The 19,833-nt window shown below is 42.3% G+C and overlaps 1 protein-coding gene across 4 annotated transcripts in view; it reads left to right on the top strand.

Annotated features, from left to right (window-relative positions):
- RAB4A (RAB4A, member RAS oncogene family) overlaps positions 1–12,078 on the top strand; it is a 34,622-nt gene extending 22,544 nt beyond the window's left edge. For 2 of the 4 annotated variants that reach the window (XM_023191783.2, XM_023191782.3), the window contains 5 exons: positions 2,327–2,389; positions 3,999–4,115; positions 5,497–5,592; positions 9,394–9,530; positions 10,346–12,078. In XM_023191783.2, coding sequence (XP_023047551.1) covers positions 2,377–2,389; positions 3,999–4,115; positions 5,497–5,592; positions 9,394–9,509 — 342 coding nt within the window. In that variant the 5' untranslated portion in view covers positions 2,327–2,376 and the 3' untranslated portion in view covers positions 9,510–9,530; positions 10,346–12,078. Of the gene's footprint in view, positions 1–2,326; positions 2,390–3,960; positions 4,116–5,496; positions 5,593–9,372; positions 9,531–10,345 lie in introns of all 4 variants that reach the window. The other 2 variants (XM_023191781.2, XM_023191780.2) reach the window with 2 other exon arrangements.
- The last annotated feature ends 7,755 nt before the right edge of the window (positions 12,079–19,833 follow it).

Below are 19,833 nucleotides of genomic sequence, written 5' to 3'. Positions count from 1 at the left end.
GACACCTTTATCATTAAGGAAATCACAGGGGTTTGGGCCTCTGTGCCAGGAACCTGGGATGAAGACCAAATATGTTTTTTTAAAACTAGGCCACAGTTAAGTTCTGGAAATGTCTAGCTAGCAGTTGTCCAGGCCCTGTGCTAGGGACCGGGGTCCTCTGGTGAGTGAGACAGCAGAGCCCTGCCCTGTGGAGGGGAGGCAGCAGCCAACACAGAGACAGAGACAGAGCATCCCACCAAGTGGGATGGTGCCACCCAGGAGACAACACACTGAGACAGACAGAGGGGGTCCACTGGTTGGGGGTGCTTGGGGAACGTTGCCGAGGAGATAGTGTTAATGAGACCCAAGGGACAAGGAAAGCCAGCGGTGTGATGAGCCCAGATGGGAGTGGCAGGGGCTGGGAGCAGGGAAGAGAATGGGGCCAAAGGGCCAGGTATAGTGAAGGGTATGTCCTGTCGTGGGCCTTGATGAGTTGGGTTGCTCTGAAGAATGGACTGTGGGCCACACGTGGCAGCAGGGACAGCAGCGTGGGCAGACACAGGATCTGTTTAGGAGACTGGACTAGGCAGGCGGAGTGAATGTGAAAGTGGACAGGAGTTGAGGATGAACGTGGAGCTGATTTACTTTAGAAACAGGGTGGGTAGTGATGCCTCTTCCCAGGCCAGGATAGGCCTGGGGGGTGGAACCAAAAAGAGTTCTGCTGTGCAAATGTTAAGTTTGACATGTTTATCAGGCAGTCTCATGGAGATACGGAGGCAGCACTTGGATCTGAGCTGTAGACAAAATTTGAGTCGAATGTTAAGAGAGCCCAGGACCCAGCTCTGGGGAATTGCAATCCCAGCAGGGCAGATTCGGAAGAATGACCAGAGCCAGAGAAGTGGCTGGTGCACGGAAGTGGAGGAAGACTAGCAGAGTGCAGGGCGCAGAGGCTGCGCGAGTGAGTGAGCTTCGGGTGCACAGAGGGTGGGGATCTTGACAGGCTTTTGGGGAGTAGCAGAGAGAGACACCAGGTTGGAGGTGAAGAAGAGGAAGCTGCAGGTAAAGACAGCTCTTTCAGAAAGTTGGATGTGGGGCCAGGCGTGGTGGCTCACGCCTGTAATCCCAGCACTTTTGAAGGCAGAGGTGGGTGGATCATCTAAGGTCAGGAGTTCAAGACCAGCCTGGCTAACATGGTGAAATCCTGTGGTGGCGGGTGCCTGTAATCCCAGCTACTCGGGAGACTGAGGCAGGAGAATTGCTTGAACCTGGGAGGTGAAGTTGCAGTGAGCTGAGATCGCGCCATTGCGCTATAGCCTGGGTAACGAGCGAAACTCTGTCTCAAGAAAACAGAGTTGGATATGGAGAAGAGCAGACAGTGGGACAGTAGCTGAAAAGATTGTGCAGCATATTTCTGTTTTGTGTTTTAAGATGGGTGGTACCAGAGCCAATTTATTTTTGTTTTGCTAATAGGAAAAATCCTGAACTCCTGGCTTTTTTTTTTTTTTTTTTTTCTGTTGCCCAGGCTGGAGCGCAGTGGCATGATCATAGCTCATCATCACCTCGAACTCTTGGGCTCAAGCAGTCCTCCTGCCCCAGCCTCCTGAGTAGCTGGGATTATAGGTGTGCACTGCCATGCCTGGCTAATTTTTTATAGGGACAGGGTCTCTCGTCTTACCCAGGCTGGTCTCGAACTCCTGGCCTCAAGCAGTCCTCCCTACTGGGCCTCCTAAAGTGCTGGGATTATAGGTGTCAGGCCACTAATGGGAAAAATCTAGCAAAGAGGGAGAGATTGACAATGTGAGGGAAAACATGTGACCGAAAGACGCCTTCTTGAATGTGAGAGTGGGTATGACATGCTGGCACACTCAGTTTCCCCATGGTAATGGGGCAGGGATGCAGATGGATGCAGGGCCATGGTGACTGTGGATTTCACCGCCCCAAGAGGTGGCGAGAACTGGAAGAGATGGAGAGAATTGTGCTAGGGAGTGGGGTAGATGAGGAGCCCACAGAGAAGCGAGTGGATTGCTGAGCCCCTCAGTGTCCATCTAGGGGGTGGTGCTGGCTTCCGCCTGCAGACAGCTCACCCTGCTAGGAGTTCTCAAAGGAGACATCCATCAGAGAGCTGCATCTGCTTTGAAGGAATCTCCTACTTGTCGCAGTGATGTGATTTCAGGCAGAGTAACCCCTCTCACGTATGTTCAGGTGTCTGAATCATTTCTCTTTTAAACCGGCGTCTGTCCCTGTGCCGTGGTTTACAGAGCAAGCGTGGGGTTTTTTTTTCATGGGAAGGTGGGATACGGTAAAGGGTCTCAATTGGTTGAAAGTAAAACCAGTGTAATTCTTCCAGGTCCGTGACGAGAAGTTATTACCGAGGCGCGGCCGGGGCTCTCCTCGTCTATGATATCACCAGGTAATGCCAGCTCCCCGTGGTGAAGGAGGCTGCTCAGTGCCCTGCAGCCCAAAGGCTGGTCTTGGCAAGGTGCCTTCCGTGCAGTGTGTGCTTTGTGTGTCCGGGGACGGTGGTGTGGCTGGCATCCAGGAAGCCCTTTAGCCCTTCCATCTGGGGTCTCAGAGGTCTTTGAACAAGCCCCTACCACTGCTTTCCCATTGCAGAGAAGTGTGTTTGTAAGGTTTTAGGTAGATGAAGCAATCTATCTTATTGCATTACGTTTCTTAACATGATGCTTGGACACTTTCCTTCAGGTTCACAACGCTTTATGTACGGTAGGTTATTAGAAGTGAGTTGAGAGAGGGCAAGGACACAGACGCTGGGCTGAGATTGCTTGGTTCAAATCCCAGTTGCAGTCACTAGCTGGGTGACCCTCTCAGGCCAGCTGCTTCAGCTGCCTGGGCCTTAGTTTCCTTGTCTGTAAGATGGAGGTAGTAATAATCCCATGATCCTCAGGAGGTCATTGGGAGATTTAAATTAGTTAATGTGAAGCACTTAGATAGTAGCTGTTTGTGACATATGGCAATTTAACTGAAATAAAAAATTCTGTTCCTCGATTGCACTGGCCACATTTCAGGTCCTCAGTAGCTACACATGGCTGGTGACTACCATATCAGAACAGATTATAGAACATTCCTATCCATGAGGAAATCCCATTCGACAGCGCTGATCTGAGTAGCACTATCTCAGAAACATGTCATCTAAACGGCATCACCTGGGAGCCCTTTCTGGGTAGGAACTTATCCAGTGAGCAGCTTTCGGTCAGCCGCTTCCCTCTTCCAATCTGTGTCCCTGGAGACAGGCATTCTGAGAGGAAGCAGGCAGTTTCTGGCCCAGCCCTTCCTGCACTTGCCCCGGCAGTGAAAGGCTCTGCCTGCTAAAGTGTGAAGTCATCAGTCAGGCTCTCAAAGTGCCATGAGAAGAACTCAGTCTTTAGACACATGAGGGCCAAACCTAGTAAGTCTGAGAGTTGGTTCTGGAGCCAGACAGAGCTGGTCAAGTCCTGGCTTTGCCACTGGCTGCTGTATGACCTAGGGCAACGTAATTAATCTCTCTGGGCCTTGGATTTCTCAGGGAAAAGGAGAATAATGGCAGTCTGTGTCATGGAATCCTTATAAAGAATCAATGTGATAAAGTCCTGTAAAACGAAGTGCTGGCACATTGCAAGGATTCATTAAGTGGCAGCAGTTAGCTATGAAATCTTGCCTACCAGAGTCTAGTACCTTGCACATGCTAAGAGCTCAGTAGATGTCAGATGAATGAAGGAATATCTCTTTCCTTTTGCCGCATGACTGGGCAAACAAAAAATGACAAAATATCTGACTTACTGTCTCATTTTACCAGAAACAAAATGAAACAAACTCTGTGGATATGGTATATATTTGGTGCATTCACGTTGTCTGAGTTACCTTAAAGGTGTTGGTGCCATTACCCTGAAATGTTGAAAAGCGGTATGAGTAGTGAGAATGACTGGAAAGAGTTGCTAGTTTTATAAAATACATGTATTATTTTCACAATCTTATATTACGCAGCCGAGAAACCTACAATGCGCTTACTAATTGGTTAACAGATGCCCGAATGCTAGCGAGTCAGAACATTGTGATCATCCTTTGTGGAAACAAGAAGGACCTGGATGCAGATCGTGAAGTTACCTTCTTAGAAGCCTCCAGATTTGCTCAAGAAAATGGCAAGTGACCTTTTACTTCTTACTATTTTTCAAATGGCCTATTTGAGGATAAAAGCATTTCTTTGAATTTAAAACGTATATTGGAATTTCGAGATTAAACTAGATTTAGGAAATGTGGAATTTCCAATTGTTTTTACTATAAATTAGACCGGTTTAGCATATTTTTAGTATATTGCATTCTGTCTGCAGAAGTTACTATAATGATAAAAGCAAATGTAGTAACATTATGTAATGACTTTTCAGTCTAAGGTCTTTGAATATTAGAGATCTTGGGCTAAAGTGAAATTTATAACAATAATCTTTAAAGACTCTAAAAGACTCAAATGATGTCATTATTTTTTAATGTATTTTGAAGGAAATTTGGTGAAGTATTAGCCCAAATAGAAAGGGAAGCAGAAGAAAGACTTGGCTTATTGGCTTCATTTGCTAAACTTAAGTCATTTGGTTATAGGTGACTTTGAAACTGTTTTGAATTTCCATGTAGAATACATGAAAATGCCACATAAAATTAATGGTTGCTTTATTAATGGATAAGAGAATGATTTTTTTAAAATTCAGACATTTTAAATAACTTTAATTTTTAGAACCAAAGACTATAATATGCTAATATCAATATTTGATTGGACTCTAAGATTCCAAATTATATTGTAACTTTACTAGTTTCTTGCTAAGAAAATAAACGTGAGAGAAATCCATACGCCATCATGACAGTTTTTAAAAAGCTGTTTAGAAATCAGAAGTTTGGAATGTTAACAAAGATGAAAAGGAATTTAGATGTCATCTAAACTCATTTTTACAAGTGAGGATACAAGAGGCTAGAGAGGCTGTGGTTTGCTGAGAGAGCAAGCAGAACAGGCCTTTCTGCTGAGATGAACAGCCACTCTAGTGGCTAGAAAGAATATTAATTCCTATACTCTCTCTTCATGGGCTGTATGACAAACTACAGTATAGTCCCCTAAAAAGTATAAACACTTGTAGGTCATATTTGTGGTGACACTCAGATTGTTTGAAGGAGGACATTGCAACTTTGCCTGAAATCAGTGGCAGGGCCATTTTGGCGAGCCAGCTCCTTCCTGATGGTGGTCACTCAGCTGGGGAAGCCTGGTTGCTTGCTCAGGCCTTTCACCAGGTGAAGGGCTAGCACAAGATTCCAGTGACTTTTCAGTCCGGTGCTAAAATTCCTCTAACATTTAAAAAACACATAACGACATATGTTGGTTTTATACTGACAGAAATATATGGTTTTAGGTTATAAATGATATTTTGTCTGCTTTTCTAAGAGAATGCTGTATGAAAATACAGAATGCTGTATGAAAATAATGCATAGAAAAGTATGATCATCTTCTAAATATGACTTTATTTTGTTTGATGTCCATTTTAGAGCTGATGTTTTTGGAAACAAGTGCACTAACAGGGGAGAATGTAGAAGAGGCTTTTGTACAGTGTGCAAGAAAAATACTTAATAAAATTGAATCAGGTAAAAGCCTTTCCATTAGTCAACTTTTCTTCTGCATATTTTACACTCTAGCTCAGTAGATCACCTTTTAATTAATGGTTTCAGGAGTGGTTTAATAAAGACTATTCTGTCTATACCTGCCAACCTAAAATCATCACATATGGGTTCAAAGGTCATGTTCTCCTGGCTGAGGTGAAAGCCCCTCCTTATCAGGATGGTTTCCATGGTGATGAAAGTGGATGGGCACACCAACTCAGCTGTGGAGGAGTAGTCAAGGTTTCAGGGAGTCTTTGCATTTAGAATTATAGTATTTCTTGGGTCCTTCACTAAAAGGAGGAAGAATAGGCCTTTGTCCACTCTGTCAACAGCATGCTATTTCTGTTGGGCCAGTGGTCATGTGTAAGGGAGTTACAGGTACATGGTGTAGTGTTGATCTTTGCAGATTGGGCATCATGGAGCTATGGAGTCCAGAGTAATTTTATTTCTGAAGCTCACTGAGCATGCCTCAATTATAAAATGCTTCATTTTTGTGTTTGTTGCTTCAGTTAAAATAATTCAAAATAATCCTAATGTAGGCAGCTGACAAAATACTATGTAATTGTCATTTACTAAAGTAACTATATATGGGCATCACCTTTTAATTGATTCATTCAAACATCTGAGTGCCTATTCTTTGTCAGATGCTGGGATACAAAAATGAATAAATCACATCCCTTGTCCCCCAAGAAACTGTCTTTCATGGGAGACAGTCAGAGGATAATTATAATATCACGAGGCTGATGTGGTAATTGAGGGATGCACAGGCTCAGGATAACATGAAGAAGGGGACCTGCCACAGCCAGAGGATAGAGGAAGTATCAGGGAGGGCTCCCAGGAGAAGGTGTTAGATGAGCCCAGGCTTTCAGAATATAAGGAAGAGCGAGCCAGCAAAGGGAGTGAGGAAGATAGAATAGCAGGAGAAAAGGTTGAAGAAAGGCAGGAACCAGCCAGTCCTCATCAAGGATCTAGAACTTTATCTTGTAGATTACCAATTCTCAACCCTGGATGAGCACTAGAGTCACTGAGATGCATTAAAAGTTCTAATCCCAGGCTCTGCCTCTGGAGATGCTGAATTAATTGGGCTGAAGTATGGTCGAGGTATCAGCGTTTTTAAATGTTCACTCATGCGGTTCTAATGTTTATCCAAGATTGAGAACCACTGCTGTAGGTGGTGGGTTGTCAGCAGGTGGTTGATGTGATCAGGTTGTGACTTGAGATAAGTCATGTATGTAGGGAGTTATGTTGAAAACAGACTGAAGAGAGGACAGGGTTGGAGGCCAGGATACCAATTATAAGGCATTTTTGAGTAATCCTAGTAAGAAATGTCTGATTAATGCTTTAACAAGGATATGGAAGCAGAGATGGAGAGAGAGAGATGGATCTAAGATATATTTAGGCAGTAGCATCTTATGACTCATATGCCCAATAGTGGAACAGGACAACTGGTTCTTAGGTGGGACAGGGTGAGGAGGAGGGGCCAGCAGGGGAGGAGGAACCAAGGATGACTCACAGCTGTCACACTGGGGTCTCTAGACAGAGATGCGGTGGAGCCAGAGGAGAAGCAGGGAGTGTGAGGAAATAAAGATGGCTCTGTTGCGAATATGCAGCCTTTGTGGTAACACTGGGACATGCACATGGAGTTATCTAGTAAGCTTGGGGAAGAGTTCCTGGCTGGCAGTATAAATTTGGGAACCATCAATATACAGGAACAGCTAAAACTGTGGATGCAATGTGATCATCCAGAGAACAGTGTTCAAGGAGAGCAGTGATCAGCAGAACCCTGGAGATGAAGGATGAGCAGGGGAAGAGGAATCTACAAAAAAGATGAAAAAGGAAATGGTCAGAAATGTGTGAAGAAAATCAAGGGAATGTGGGTGTCACTTAAGCCCTAATTATAAGTAAATCAAAGGAGTGTTCATTATGTACTGTAAATAGTAACAGAGGGAAGCCTCATAAGCTAAGACTGAGCTGAAAAACACACATTGGGATGGGGAATAGAAAGTCAGTGATCAGTTTGCTCAAGAACAGTTTCAGCAGAATTATGAAGGTAGAAGATGGCTGGCCATCCATCAGGAGGAAGTAGGAGGTGAGCAAGCAGAGTGTCCACTCCTCTCCTGAGGAAGCGCAGGCTGGCCCTATAGGGTGCAAAGGGTTAATTTAAAGTCGGGGGTGTGGGTGATGGGAGAAATGGCAGCATGTTTAAATGCCGAGGGGGAACGAGGGGGAACGGAGAGAAGAATGGGCAAGGAGAGGGCAGGGAAGAAGGAGGGTGCTGGGTGAAGGAGGAGGGAGGAGAATCGGGCCCAGTTGGAAGTGCTGGGTTTCAACAGAAGTGGACGCGTACACAAAATACAAAAATCCTTTTGTATTTTTTTTTATCAGAAAGAAAAAAAAATTACTAAGCTTGGTACAAAGACCAAGACTCTGTAACATAAATCATTACAGTTGGCTTGCTGTTGAGTATTACTAAGCTCAGCATGAGGTTGTATTTACATGACCTTGCTATTTTAATATTGTATCCCTGAATACATCAGATAGAGCAACTCATATACAGTCTTCAAGATGTGTTTCTTTCTGAGATCATCAAAATCATAAGTACCTCTAGGTGAAAAAAAAATAAGAGTATAAATTAGGATTCTTCAGCAGTACTTTTTATTTTTTTTAATGGGTAATACATTCAAAAACCATTGTTTTCTTCCCTTTTTTATATAAAATATATCATATGATAGACTACCACGCCTTGATTTTTTACTTACTATTATATAACCTATAAGTCATGACAAATCAGCGTATAGTTCCCATATATACATATACCTAATGTACATATATATAACACATAACATACATAATGTGTGTGTGTAATATATAACATGGGTTGAGTATCCTTAATCCAAAATGTTCCAAAATCTGAAACTTTTTAATTGCCAACATTGCCACTGAAAGGAAATGCTCATTGGAGCACTTCAAATTTCAGATTTTCAGATTAGGGATGCTGAACTGGTAAGTATAATGGAAATATTTCAAAATCTGAAAAAATCCAAAATACTTCTGGTTTCAAGTATTTTGGATAAGGACCGCTCAACCTATATTTCACGTCATAATTTATGTAGCCAGTCTACTTTGGACATCTGGGTTGTTGCCAGTATATTGCTATTATAAGTAATGTTACAGTAAATAATTTTATATATATATATATATATATATATATATATATATATATATTTTTTTTTTTTTTTTTTTACATGTGCATGAGTCTGTGTGTCAGACAAATGCCCAGAAGTGGAATTGCTGGGTCAGAGAACATAAGCATTTGGGATCTTGGTGTAGAGGCGGTCACATTTTCTTCTAGTGATGGGCTTATTTCACTAAAGCCATGTTCACAGCTTGTAGTATCATCATACTTGGACTTTTGGCCCATCCGATAAGTGAAAAATTGTATCTTTGTAATTTAATTTTAAATTATTTTATATAAATAATATATTCACATAATTTGAAATTCAAGAAGTATAAAAGAGTATGCAGTGAAAAGTCCTGCTCTTACTACCCCCATCCTGTCCCCGGCCATCTAGAACTCCTCTGAATCAGCCGTTCCTTATGTATCGTGCTAGAGATGTTTTGTGCCGGTGCAAGCAAACAAGTATATTGTTTTTTCCTCTTTATTCAGAATGGTGGGATATATACACAGTGTTCCGTACTTTGCTCTTTTTTTTGTTGTTTTTAATCTATTTTTGGGATCTCAGAAACATAATACTTTTTTTTAAGGAAGACTTGCTTGGTCCTTAGGTGAGCTGGACCCAGAAAGAATGGGCTCGGGTATTCAGTACGGAGATGCTGCCTTGAGACAGCTGAGGTCACCGCGGCGCGCACAGGCCCCGAATGCTCAGGAGTGTGGTTGTTAGGAGCCATGGGAGCGCACACAGGTGGGTTTGGACACCTCACTGCCCTGAGTTCCTGACAAGCTGAAGTGCAGAGGCCTGTTAAAGCTTTGGGAAGCTGCAGTATGAAAAAGAGAGGATCCCAGCCGGGTGCAGTGGCTCTAATTCCAGCACTCTGGGAGGCTGAGGTGGGCCAATCACTTTAGTTCAGGAGTTCGAGACCAGCCTAGGCATCATGGTGAAACACCATCTCTACAAAATACAAAAAATTAGCTAGGCATAGTGGCATGCACCTGTAGTCCCAGCTACTCATGAAACTTAGGAGAATTGCTTGAGCCTGGGAGGCAGAGGTTGCAGTAAGCCAAGATTGCATCACTGCACTCCAGCCTGGGTGATAAAGTGAGACTGTCTCAGAAAAAAAAAAAGAGAAGGAGAATATCCCATAATTTAAAGTTGGATGTTCTAACTGAAAGAATTTACACCCTATAGGAAATTCTCATGTTCTTGTTCAGAAGGAAAGGAAGGGCAGGTGCTGGTTGATGGGAGAGGGTGAGATATCCTGATTCCTTATGTCGGTGAGGAGCCTTTCCTGGATTGATTGAGGTCTAAATGAATGTGCCTTTTGCTAAAACAGGAGACCCATTTATGAAATTGACAAATGTCTCCCTTTAACTTTTTAAAGCTTCTTCTTTTTTCCCATTTACCACAGTGGACGTTTTATTTATAGTCGACATCATGTAGTAGACACAGACAAGTATTGAAAGACGAGATATTCACGAATTCTCTTTTAGGCTTTAAGCTGTTTTTACTTTTGCATTTATAATTGTGCAGATTTTGACATTGTTCTTATTATTTTTTAGGTGTTCATACAGTGGCATTTGGGACACAATCGTTGGAACCTGAAGAATCTGAAGTTTTTTTACCACCATCCTTTTCTACTCTGTATGGAAGTAGATGTTTATGGGGAAAGGAGAATTTGGGGTGTTCTGCAAGCTGGTCAAAGTGGCACAGCAAATCATATAAATCGAATTAAATGGACAACACCGTTAGATGTGTATGTAAAAATTTTCTGTTTCATATTTCCCTTTCACTTTCGGTTTAAAACATGCTATAAACATGCTATAAACATGCTATGTACTGTATGTCCTGTAGCCCAGTGCGGCTCCGCAGCATGGAATCTGATGTATGATATGATAGAATGTGGCACTAAATGCAGTTTCAGATTTTATTTTTTTTAATCATATGAACTAAAATTGTCAATTGTGAGGTGTGCTCTTCTCATCATGTTGGTTACATTGCACAATTGGTTATATTTATGACCTGATATTCAAAGACTCTGGCATTGATAGCCAGTGTGTTTCTTATTTAATTCTGTTTACTACATTCTACATGGTGTTTACGTGATCCACACTTGAAATACTAGATCAGTAGACATTCACTAACATACCAAAAAAAATAAAATGAAAAATGGAGTTTTTCCGTGAACTTTATACTGTCCAGCTCTGTTGATTTTAAAGCCTTTTCATCCAGGTCAGTTCAGGAAGTATATCTGGAGTACCTGCTCTGTTTTAGGCTATGAGACTAGCACTAAGGATTCTGGTACCTTTACCCAAACCTACTGGGCTACTAATACTTCTCTCAGCGGTGGATAAAATACAATAGACCATGTAAGCTGGGGCCGCTCATCCATTTCCAGTTTGCTGGTCTGTCTGGTCTCCCTGCTAGAAAACACATTGTTTGTACTGTGCTTTTTCTGGAATTCAGTAGAATGGCATCACTGCCTGTTTTTCATATCTTTTGTTTCCTGTTCATTTTAAGGAAACCTGCTAAATCCAGTTAATATTAAAAGGACACCACTCATTAAGAAATTTCTTTATGGCTTCTGCTGAATACTTAAATGCCTTACTGCAGTTATCAAGTTGACATGTTTTTAATTCATATAAGGTATATTGGGTATATTGAAGTATATATTGTATTACAAAGACTTGTTCTTATATTTTAAAATGTCAGTGCAAAAAATATATGGTGGAACCTTTCTTTAAAGTTGAAATACAGTATTATTTAAGTCTGAAAGGTTAAAAAGCTTGCTTTACCTTATATGTGTTCTTCCACTGTGACTTTTTAGTTGAAGGCTAGTAAATTAACTTTTAGTTAGAAGATGCCTACTGCTTTTGTTGTTTATTTTAATCAGCAGAGCACAGAGACACACAAAAACTCTGGGAAGTAACTAGGATAAAAATATCAGTATGTATCTGTTTTAGATATTTTGAGTTTTGCTTTTTTTATGCCTTGAATATTTTATTTCAAAAAGTATCTGAAGCAAATTCTCAGACTGAACTACTTCTTAGACCTCACTGTAAGAATGTTTTATTCAATGTCTCATTTATGATAGATTTGCAAGCTGCTCATTTTTGAACAGCTTTTTGCATGGGATAGGAGCATGTCTATTCTAACACATCAGCTTATTCAAAAGCAAGAATTTTAAAAATAAGATAAATGTAAAGTTGTTTTATAAACGATCCTGTTAATTAAACCACAGACACCATATATCCTTCTGCGTCCTTTGACCAATAAAAGTTGCTGGAGAACCAAACCATGGTGGTTCTTAATCAGGCTTTGCCTTTAGGGAGAATGAGGAGGGGAGATAAGTCGGTATTGTTCAGGCTAGTAATAAATGTTATGTTTCTATTTCCCGCAACTCATTAAGTTTTCAGGAAGCTCTTAATTTAGATTTCTAGGAAAGTAATTATTCAGTCTTCCTAGAAAAAGATTATAAAGACCATTTAAACTGGAGATCATAATTTATTCTTTTACAGTCCAGCATTTAAGTAAAAATGAGAACATCACAATTTGGGAATCTGTAATGGTTTTGTTGAAAACATTACTTGTGGCTTGTATAAGAATTGCTGAATTCAAGAACATTGATTCCTAGCAGATCAATAATAGTATTTAAAGAATCTGATGCTAAAATTAGAGACCAAAATGATCTGTAATTTGTACTGTGACACAGCAGATGATGCTTCCTTGTTTTCTGTCATCTTTTTATGTTTTTGGAGAGGCATATTAGAGGTGCTTTAAAAAAACCCATGAATTTTTAATGTTTTGTGGTGCCATTTGTGAAGCACTTCTTTCCTGATCCATCTCACTACTCATGTACGTACAATCTGAGTTTGTTCCACTTGTTGACTTGGTTACTTCCCTATTGTATTTCTTTCTTTAAAGGGTTGTTTTGGAATTTTAGAGGAATTTATCTGAGAACACAAGATTTACCACTTTCAGTAGGACAAGTGACCCAAGTTTGTTGGTCACCAGCCTCAAAGGTTAGGAAACACTACCTACTGATAGAAAATAATCTGGTTAGGGAATCTGTTTTTTCATTTAAAAGAGCATATATGTACTTTTTTCCCTTCATTATTTCCCCCTCATTTTTTGTTCTTTTTCTTTCTTTCTTTTTTCTTAATTTTATTTTTTGTAGAGATAGGGTCTCACTGTGTTGCCCAGGCTGGTCTCAAACTCCTGGCCTCAAGGGATCTTCCCACCTCAGCCTCCCAAAGTGCTAGGATTACAGGCATGAGCCACCACGCCTGCCCCCCCCAGATTCTCCCTTTATATACTTATAAATTTTTTATAATGAAGATTTTCAAATATACACAAATACAGAGAAAAATAGCCTAATGAACCACTGTATCAGCCAGCTTTAACAATTGCCTACATTTTGCGATCTTGTTTTCTTTATCTTTACGCAGCGTTTTCATGCTACAGTACTTGAAAACATCTGAGGCATCTGTCATTTCACCCAAAAATACATCAGGCCGGGCGCGGTGGCTCACGCCTGGAATCCCAGCACTTTGGGAGGCTGAGGTGGGTGGATCAATTGAGGTCAGGAATTCAAGAGCAGCGTGGCCAACATGGTATAACCCCATCTCTACTAAAAATACAAAAATTAGCCAGGGGTGATGGTGGGTGCCTGTAGTCCCAGCTACTTGGGAGGCTGAGGTGGGAGAATTGCTTGAACCCAGGAGGTAGAGGTTTTAGTGAGCCGAGATTATGCCATTGCTCTCCAGCCTGGGCAACAGAGAAAGACTCCATCTAAAAAAAAAAAAAAAAAAAAAAAAGTAGGTCAGTATGCATCTTTGACAATAGCGTTTTCTAAAAATTTTATGAAATTTTCCATACCATTGGGAACTTACAAAGCCAAGGCTATTTATGTTTTTCATATCTTGCAATCATATAAAGTTGGTTTTCTGGTATGTGCTAAAACAGCAAAATGTGTCTTTCGTGAAGCATTGGAGGCAGTGACTTCCCAGCGTGTGTCCAGTTGTACAGAAGTGCTGTTCCCTGGCTGAGGGGCAGTGTGCCTTTAGCAGGGACACCAGGACCATCAGCCGGCTGTACATAGCCAGCATGGCTTTGGAGGGCTGGTACCCCTTGTTGTACTGGTTTTAAAACACTCCTGCCAATGTAGTAACATGAGGCATATTTACTTTAAGTCATCTCTACAAATTTAAAGATCTCATCTTCAAACTACTCTATTTTGAAGAATGTATTTTACTGTAACAGAAACATTTAACTTTGATGCACGCTTGTCTGGACCATATGTAACTATATAGAAGGTGGGTTGAGCCATTCCTTTTTTTGTTTGTTGTTGTTCTTTGTTTTCTTTTCTAATTTTCAGAGACACAGTCTTGCTGTCACCCAGGCTGGAGTGCAGTGGCACAGTCATAACTCACCACAGCCTCAACCTCCTGGGCTCAAGCAATTCTCGTGCCTCAGCCTCCTGAGTAGCTGGGACTATAGGCAGGCACCACTTCACCTGGCTAATTTTTTTTTTTATGTTTTGCCTCCGTGTTTCTTAGGCTGGTCTCAAACTTCTGGCCTAAAGCATTCCTCCCATCTTGACCTCCCAAAGCCTTGGGATTATAGGCATGAGCCACCACACCTGGCCTGCCATTTCTTAAACTTGCAGTAATCTCGGTGTCCTCCCTCTTGCTGAAGGGCATTGTCCTGAAGCGCCTGTGGAAAACTCCATGGAAATTGGATAAGCCTGTGCTCTCAAAACTCTCTAACTTCTTGATGCAATGTGTAAACTTCATTTTAAAGAAAACTAGAGTGAAGAAAACAAACTTGCTTAATTTCTGAGTATTTTACATTCTAAAATGTCACGAAAATAATGAAGTTTACTAAATATTGATGGACCAAGGAATGATGTATGATGGTAAAAATGCTAATTTCTGTATGTTTGAGTGTGAGCCCTCAAACAATTTTAAGTTGAATAGGAAATTTTATAATATGCTTGATTTTGGGTAAATCTACCACAGTATTACCTTTTATAGAAAAGTCATCATATTGGTTTGCGTGGCCATAAAGGTACCTACCATGCCCTTGTACTATTCTCACTTTCAGGGGAAAATGGTGCTTTTATAGGACACTCGTGCACATCTCCGAACACCCTTGGCTTCTCACAGTCTCTGTGGGGACTCGAGTTCCTCACCGGAATGCTCCTCGGCCAGCCCTCCAAGTCGGTCGAGCGAAAGGCCTGCTGCTCCTTGGGGGGCAGTGACAACTTCTCTGCTGTGGCGCTTTCTCTGACCTCAGCATATGCAGACACCTAGCGCCCATGATCCTCTGTCCGGACCTCCTTTCTTGCTATTGATCTCATTGATTGTACCTTGTCCTTGTTTGTCTTCTCTCCTGGGCTAAGAGCTCCCTGGGACACAGGTTTGGTGTGCCTGATGCCTGGCACATAGGAGGGACCCCAGGGCTTGTGGGAAAAAATGATCACAGAGCCAGGTGTGTTCCTAAGACTTTCCAGCGTATCTGCATTATCGGTGGTGCAGCCTATCCACTGCAAGATCCCACTTCGCAACATTTCCAAACAGGCAGTTAAAACCCTTCCTTCCTGCAGTAGCTCACTTTGTTTCTGAATATTGACTACAGTACATGTTTGACCTTCTGGGATTGATAGCTGACAATATTTAGGCCTCATGTTTTGTTGTCAGATAAACAACAACAACATGTTGGGGATTCTGTCTGTGCACTCCTTCTTGACTCTTGGCACATCTCACAGCACAGCCTGTGAACAAGCAGTTATGCCTGCTGTGTTCTCCATCGTAGCAGGATTTGATAGTGTAAGAATGGGGAGCTTTAGCTCGAGGGTTGTCGGATGCAATTGAAGTTATAATTGTCCATAAACCTCTGATCTAAGGCCTAGCCATGATCAGTTGTTGTAGTATTTTATGCTGCCTCATAAATGATTAGGGGTGAAATGTGTTGAATCTCTCACTTCTGTTAATTACACACTCTAAGTTACAGTTGACAAGTCCCCATGTTGAAGCAGAGGCCAGAACTATAATTAGATCTGGGAAACTTAGTAACTCTGCTGCCTTTTCAAAGGAATAGAGGAATGACAAATAGTTTTCCTGCCCTAATTTTAAGACTCACTCTTTTCACCTGACACTTAAATTCTGAATTCTATTTAGGTTCTTTTTATGTGTTTCTGTCTGATTTTTCCCAACTTCAGCCCTATCTGAGCTATAAGAACTTGACTCCTGCACTTGGAGAGATCCCACTGTGAGGATCTGCGGTTGCTGAGGGCTCCTTTTGCTGTTTACTGCATCTCACATCCCTTGACAAAGTATAGGACTCAGTGGCCACCTTTCTTTTCTTCTTTAAAACCATAGTGTGCTGGAGAAACACTAGATAATATTTAGTTTAACAAGAACCTGTTTATAATACTATCAATTGAAATGTCTGTAACAGTAAAACCTTGAAGGGGCATAGCATATTTTACAACTTGAGAGTATTCTCACATTTAGCATTTAACCTGCAGAACAACCCATTGCAGTGGGTCATTAGGCCCATCTCACAAATGAGGGGCCTGAGCCGCCCAGGCAAAGGGCTGGCCCAAGGCCAAACCCAGGGAGCAGGCAGCAGCCCTGGTTGCAGGTCCCTCTGCACGGCACAGTGGACGAGGATGGGATTTCTGTTGACTGGAATCTTTTTTCCCCAACATTTTATTATGAAAATTTCAAATATTTTGAAAATTTGTTTTAAGAACTATAAACAGTTCTGATTTTAATTGGTATAGGAGTATTTTCCATTAAAAAAATATATTTTTTTGAGACCGGGTCTCAGTGTGTCACCCAGGCAGGAACACAGTGGTGCAATCACAGCTCACTGCAACCTCGAACTCCTGACCTCAAGCTGTCCTCCCACCTCAGCCTCTCAAGTAGCTGGGACTACAGGAGCACACCACCACGCCCAGCTAATTATTTTTATTTATTTATTTATTTATTTATTTTGAGACAGAGTCTCACTGTCGCCCAGGCTGGAGTGCAGTGGTGTGATCTCAGCTCACTGCAACCTCTGCCTCCCAGGTCCAAGCAATTTTCCTGCCTTAGCCTCCTGAGTAGCTGGGATTACAGGCACACGCCACCACACCTGGCTAATTTTTGTGTTTTCAGTAGAGACGGGGGTTTCATTATATTGGTCAGGCTGGTCTCCAACTCCTGACCTCGTGATCTGCCCATCTCGGCCTCCCAAAGTGGTGAGATTACAGGAGTGAGCCACCGCGCCCAGCCACTAATTATTATTATTATTTTTTTTAGAGATGGGCTCTCACTATTTTGCCCAGGCTTATCTCAAACTCCTAGGCTCAAGTGATCCTCCTGCCCCAGCCTCCCAAAGTGCTGGGATTACAGGCATATGCCACAGCACCCAGCTAGTACTAAATTATCTGGAGTGAGGGGTAAACTTATCTCATCATTGTGAAACCATGTTTTGATTTTTTAGAAAATCTTGCAAGTTTGGTAGCTTGCTTTTTTTTGACTCTGCCTCCACCAAATTGAATTCATTAAATTAAAAGTATTACAGGTTGGAAGTACATGAGTGAAAACGCATGTCCATTGACTTTCAGAATGCCTGTCACAGTCTACTTCTCAGCGGTTAAGGCAGTCTGGTACTGACGTGTTGGTTAGATCTTCCTCTCATCAAGGTAAGAAGGTGCCTGTGAGGCCTTCGCAGGGAGGCTGTTCTCCATCCTGTATGATTGGATCTGCCTTTCTAGCTGCAGCAGTTACTGTATTCATTCTGGCAGCATTCCTGTGCTGTCTGCCAATAAACTATTGACCCATGCTAGCCCTCACCTGCGCTACTCATCTCTACTTAGTCCTTGAGCAAGAGTAGAAGAAAAATTTCATTTTTCACTCATGAATTTTTCTTTAATCTGTAACTATGCAAGTATTCTACTACTGGCTATCCTCTTTTCCTCTTTTTTATTTCCAGGAATAATTTTGGCTTTAAATGCTAGCCTGTTGCTCCAGACTTCTACCATATGTAGTTACATTTTAGGAAACGTCTAGTGGCCTGAAGTTGAGGCACGGAGTCTGGTGTTTGTTCACAGGGATCTTCTGTGGGGATGATACTTTACTCTGGTTTGTACCATGGCTGGGTGATATTATACAGGTTTGTTCCATGGCTGGGTGACACTACACAGCAAAGGGATACTTGAGCTGGGCTTCAAGGAAACATTTAGCTATGTGGTCATTGTAGAAAGCACAGATGACAAACGGGGGCTGAGTGTAAGTATCCACAAGTGAGCACAGGCCGAGGCCTGAGGGCAACGCAGGAGCAGGCTGGGTTGCCATGCATTGTCCATGGGGCAGCACGAGAGGCTGTCCTAGGAGGCTGTTGCCAGAAAGTATGTGCTTAGTCCAGACTTCCCAGGTTTTCAAAAACCAGACAGCAACCTGGACACAGAGGAACTTCCCAGTTCTTCTGAAATCCTGAAACTCTAAGACAGTGAAACAGAAATGGATGCAGCAGTTGTCACAGGTATTAGTCAATAACCTAAGTGTTAAGAGTAAAACATGAACTAATAGCGATGTTAATTTTCACACAATAGTCATCCCCTCCCCCCCTTTTTTTTTAAATGGGGTTTTGCTCTTGTTGCATAGGCTGGAGTGCAGTGGTGTGATCTTGGCTCACTGCAACCTCCACCTCCCGGGTTCAAGTGATATTCCTGCCTCAGCCTCCTGAGTACAGGTGCCTGCCGTTATGTCCGGCTAATTTTTGTATTTTTAGTAGAGACAGGGTTTCACCATGTTGGCCAGGCTGGTCTCAAACTCCTGATGTCAAGTGATCTGCCCACCTTGGCCTCCCAAAGTGCTGGGATTATAGGCGTGAGCCACCACACACGACCAAAATAGTCATCCTTAACTGGTTTAGACCATCTTTCATTAGTAAAATCAAAAGCATATGTGCACAGTAAAATTCCTAGCTGCAGATACAGGCTCACCTCCCACAACCAACCCCTTAGCCCCTTGAACTGCTCGTGTGAGGACCTCAGACGCACTTCTCTGAACACCCCTTTTCATATGAAAATACTGGAGGCAGAGTGTCCTTCCATTTGTGAGTTTCTCTTATTTTTAAGAGAGGATCTCACTCGGTCACCCAGCCTGGAGTGCAGTGGTGTGATCACAGCTCACTGCAGCCTGAACCTCCCGGGCTCAAGCGATCCTCTTACCTCAAGCCTCCCAAGTAGCTGGGACCACAGTTGCACACTGCCATGTCTGGCTAATTTTTTGTTTTGTAGAGATGGAATTTTGCTATGCTTCCCAAGCCAGTCTTGAATTCCTGGGCTCTAGCGATCCTCCTGCCTCGGCCTCCCAAAGTATTGGGATTATAGGCGTAAACCACAGCACCTGGCCCATTTGTGTTCTTCGCATGCTTGAAGACTCTTCCACGCTTTCCTTTTTTGCATCTCCTCCTGTCAAGGTCCAGCTGATGACTCGAGGCAGGCAGTGTGGATGTGACACTCTGATCCGTGTCCTGTACCGTGTGAACACCTTTGTTCGGTATATCTGCACATTTGGATGTATCAGAAAACTTTTCGGAGCAAAATTGCTAAATCAAAGGCATACTCCTTAAATATCAATAAAGCTATGTTGCCCTCTGAAGAACTTGACCAGTTTACCTTCCCACTTACAGAACAGGAAACCCAACTATTTAAAATGCACAACTTTTTAAAAGAGATTTATGGTTTATATTTTGTTTTTATTAAATTGTAATATTGGCCATCAATTTTATGGTAGCCATGAAGACTGTGTCCTTTGATTCTACAAGTAGCAGTCACAGGCTTCTGGAGCATCGCATTATGATGCACACATCGTGGGACGCCCCGGCGACAGTCCCTGCTGTGGAAGAAAGTGAAGCAGAACCTGGATCCAGAACAAGGGAGAGATGAAGTCAGACCTAGGGCTTTCAGAAATGCTGGATGAGCAGCAGAAGCAGTCTGAAGATGCTGTACTGTGTATTTTATTGTGGGTTAACAGAATCATGTCAAAATTCT

This window comes from Piliocolobus tephrosceles, chromosome 1 (assembly GCF_002776525.5).
Source record: "Piliocolobus tephrosceles isolate RC106 chromosome 1, ASM277652v3, whole genome shotgun sequence".
Taxonomy (NCBI): domain Eukaryota; kingdom Metazoa; phylum Chordata; class Mammalia; order Primates; family Cercopithecidae; genus Piliocolobus; species Piliocolobus tephrosceles.
The sequence above is the reverse complement of the archived record's forward strand: the minus strand, read 5'-3'. Positions and strand labels throughout refer to the sequence as shown.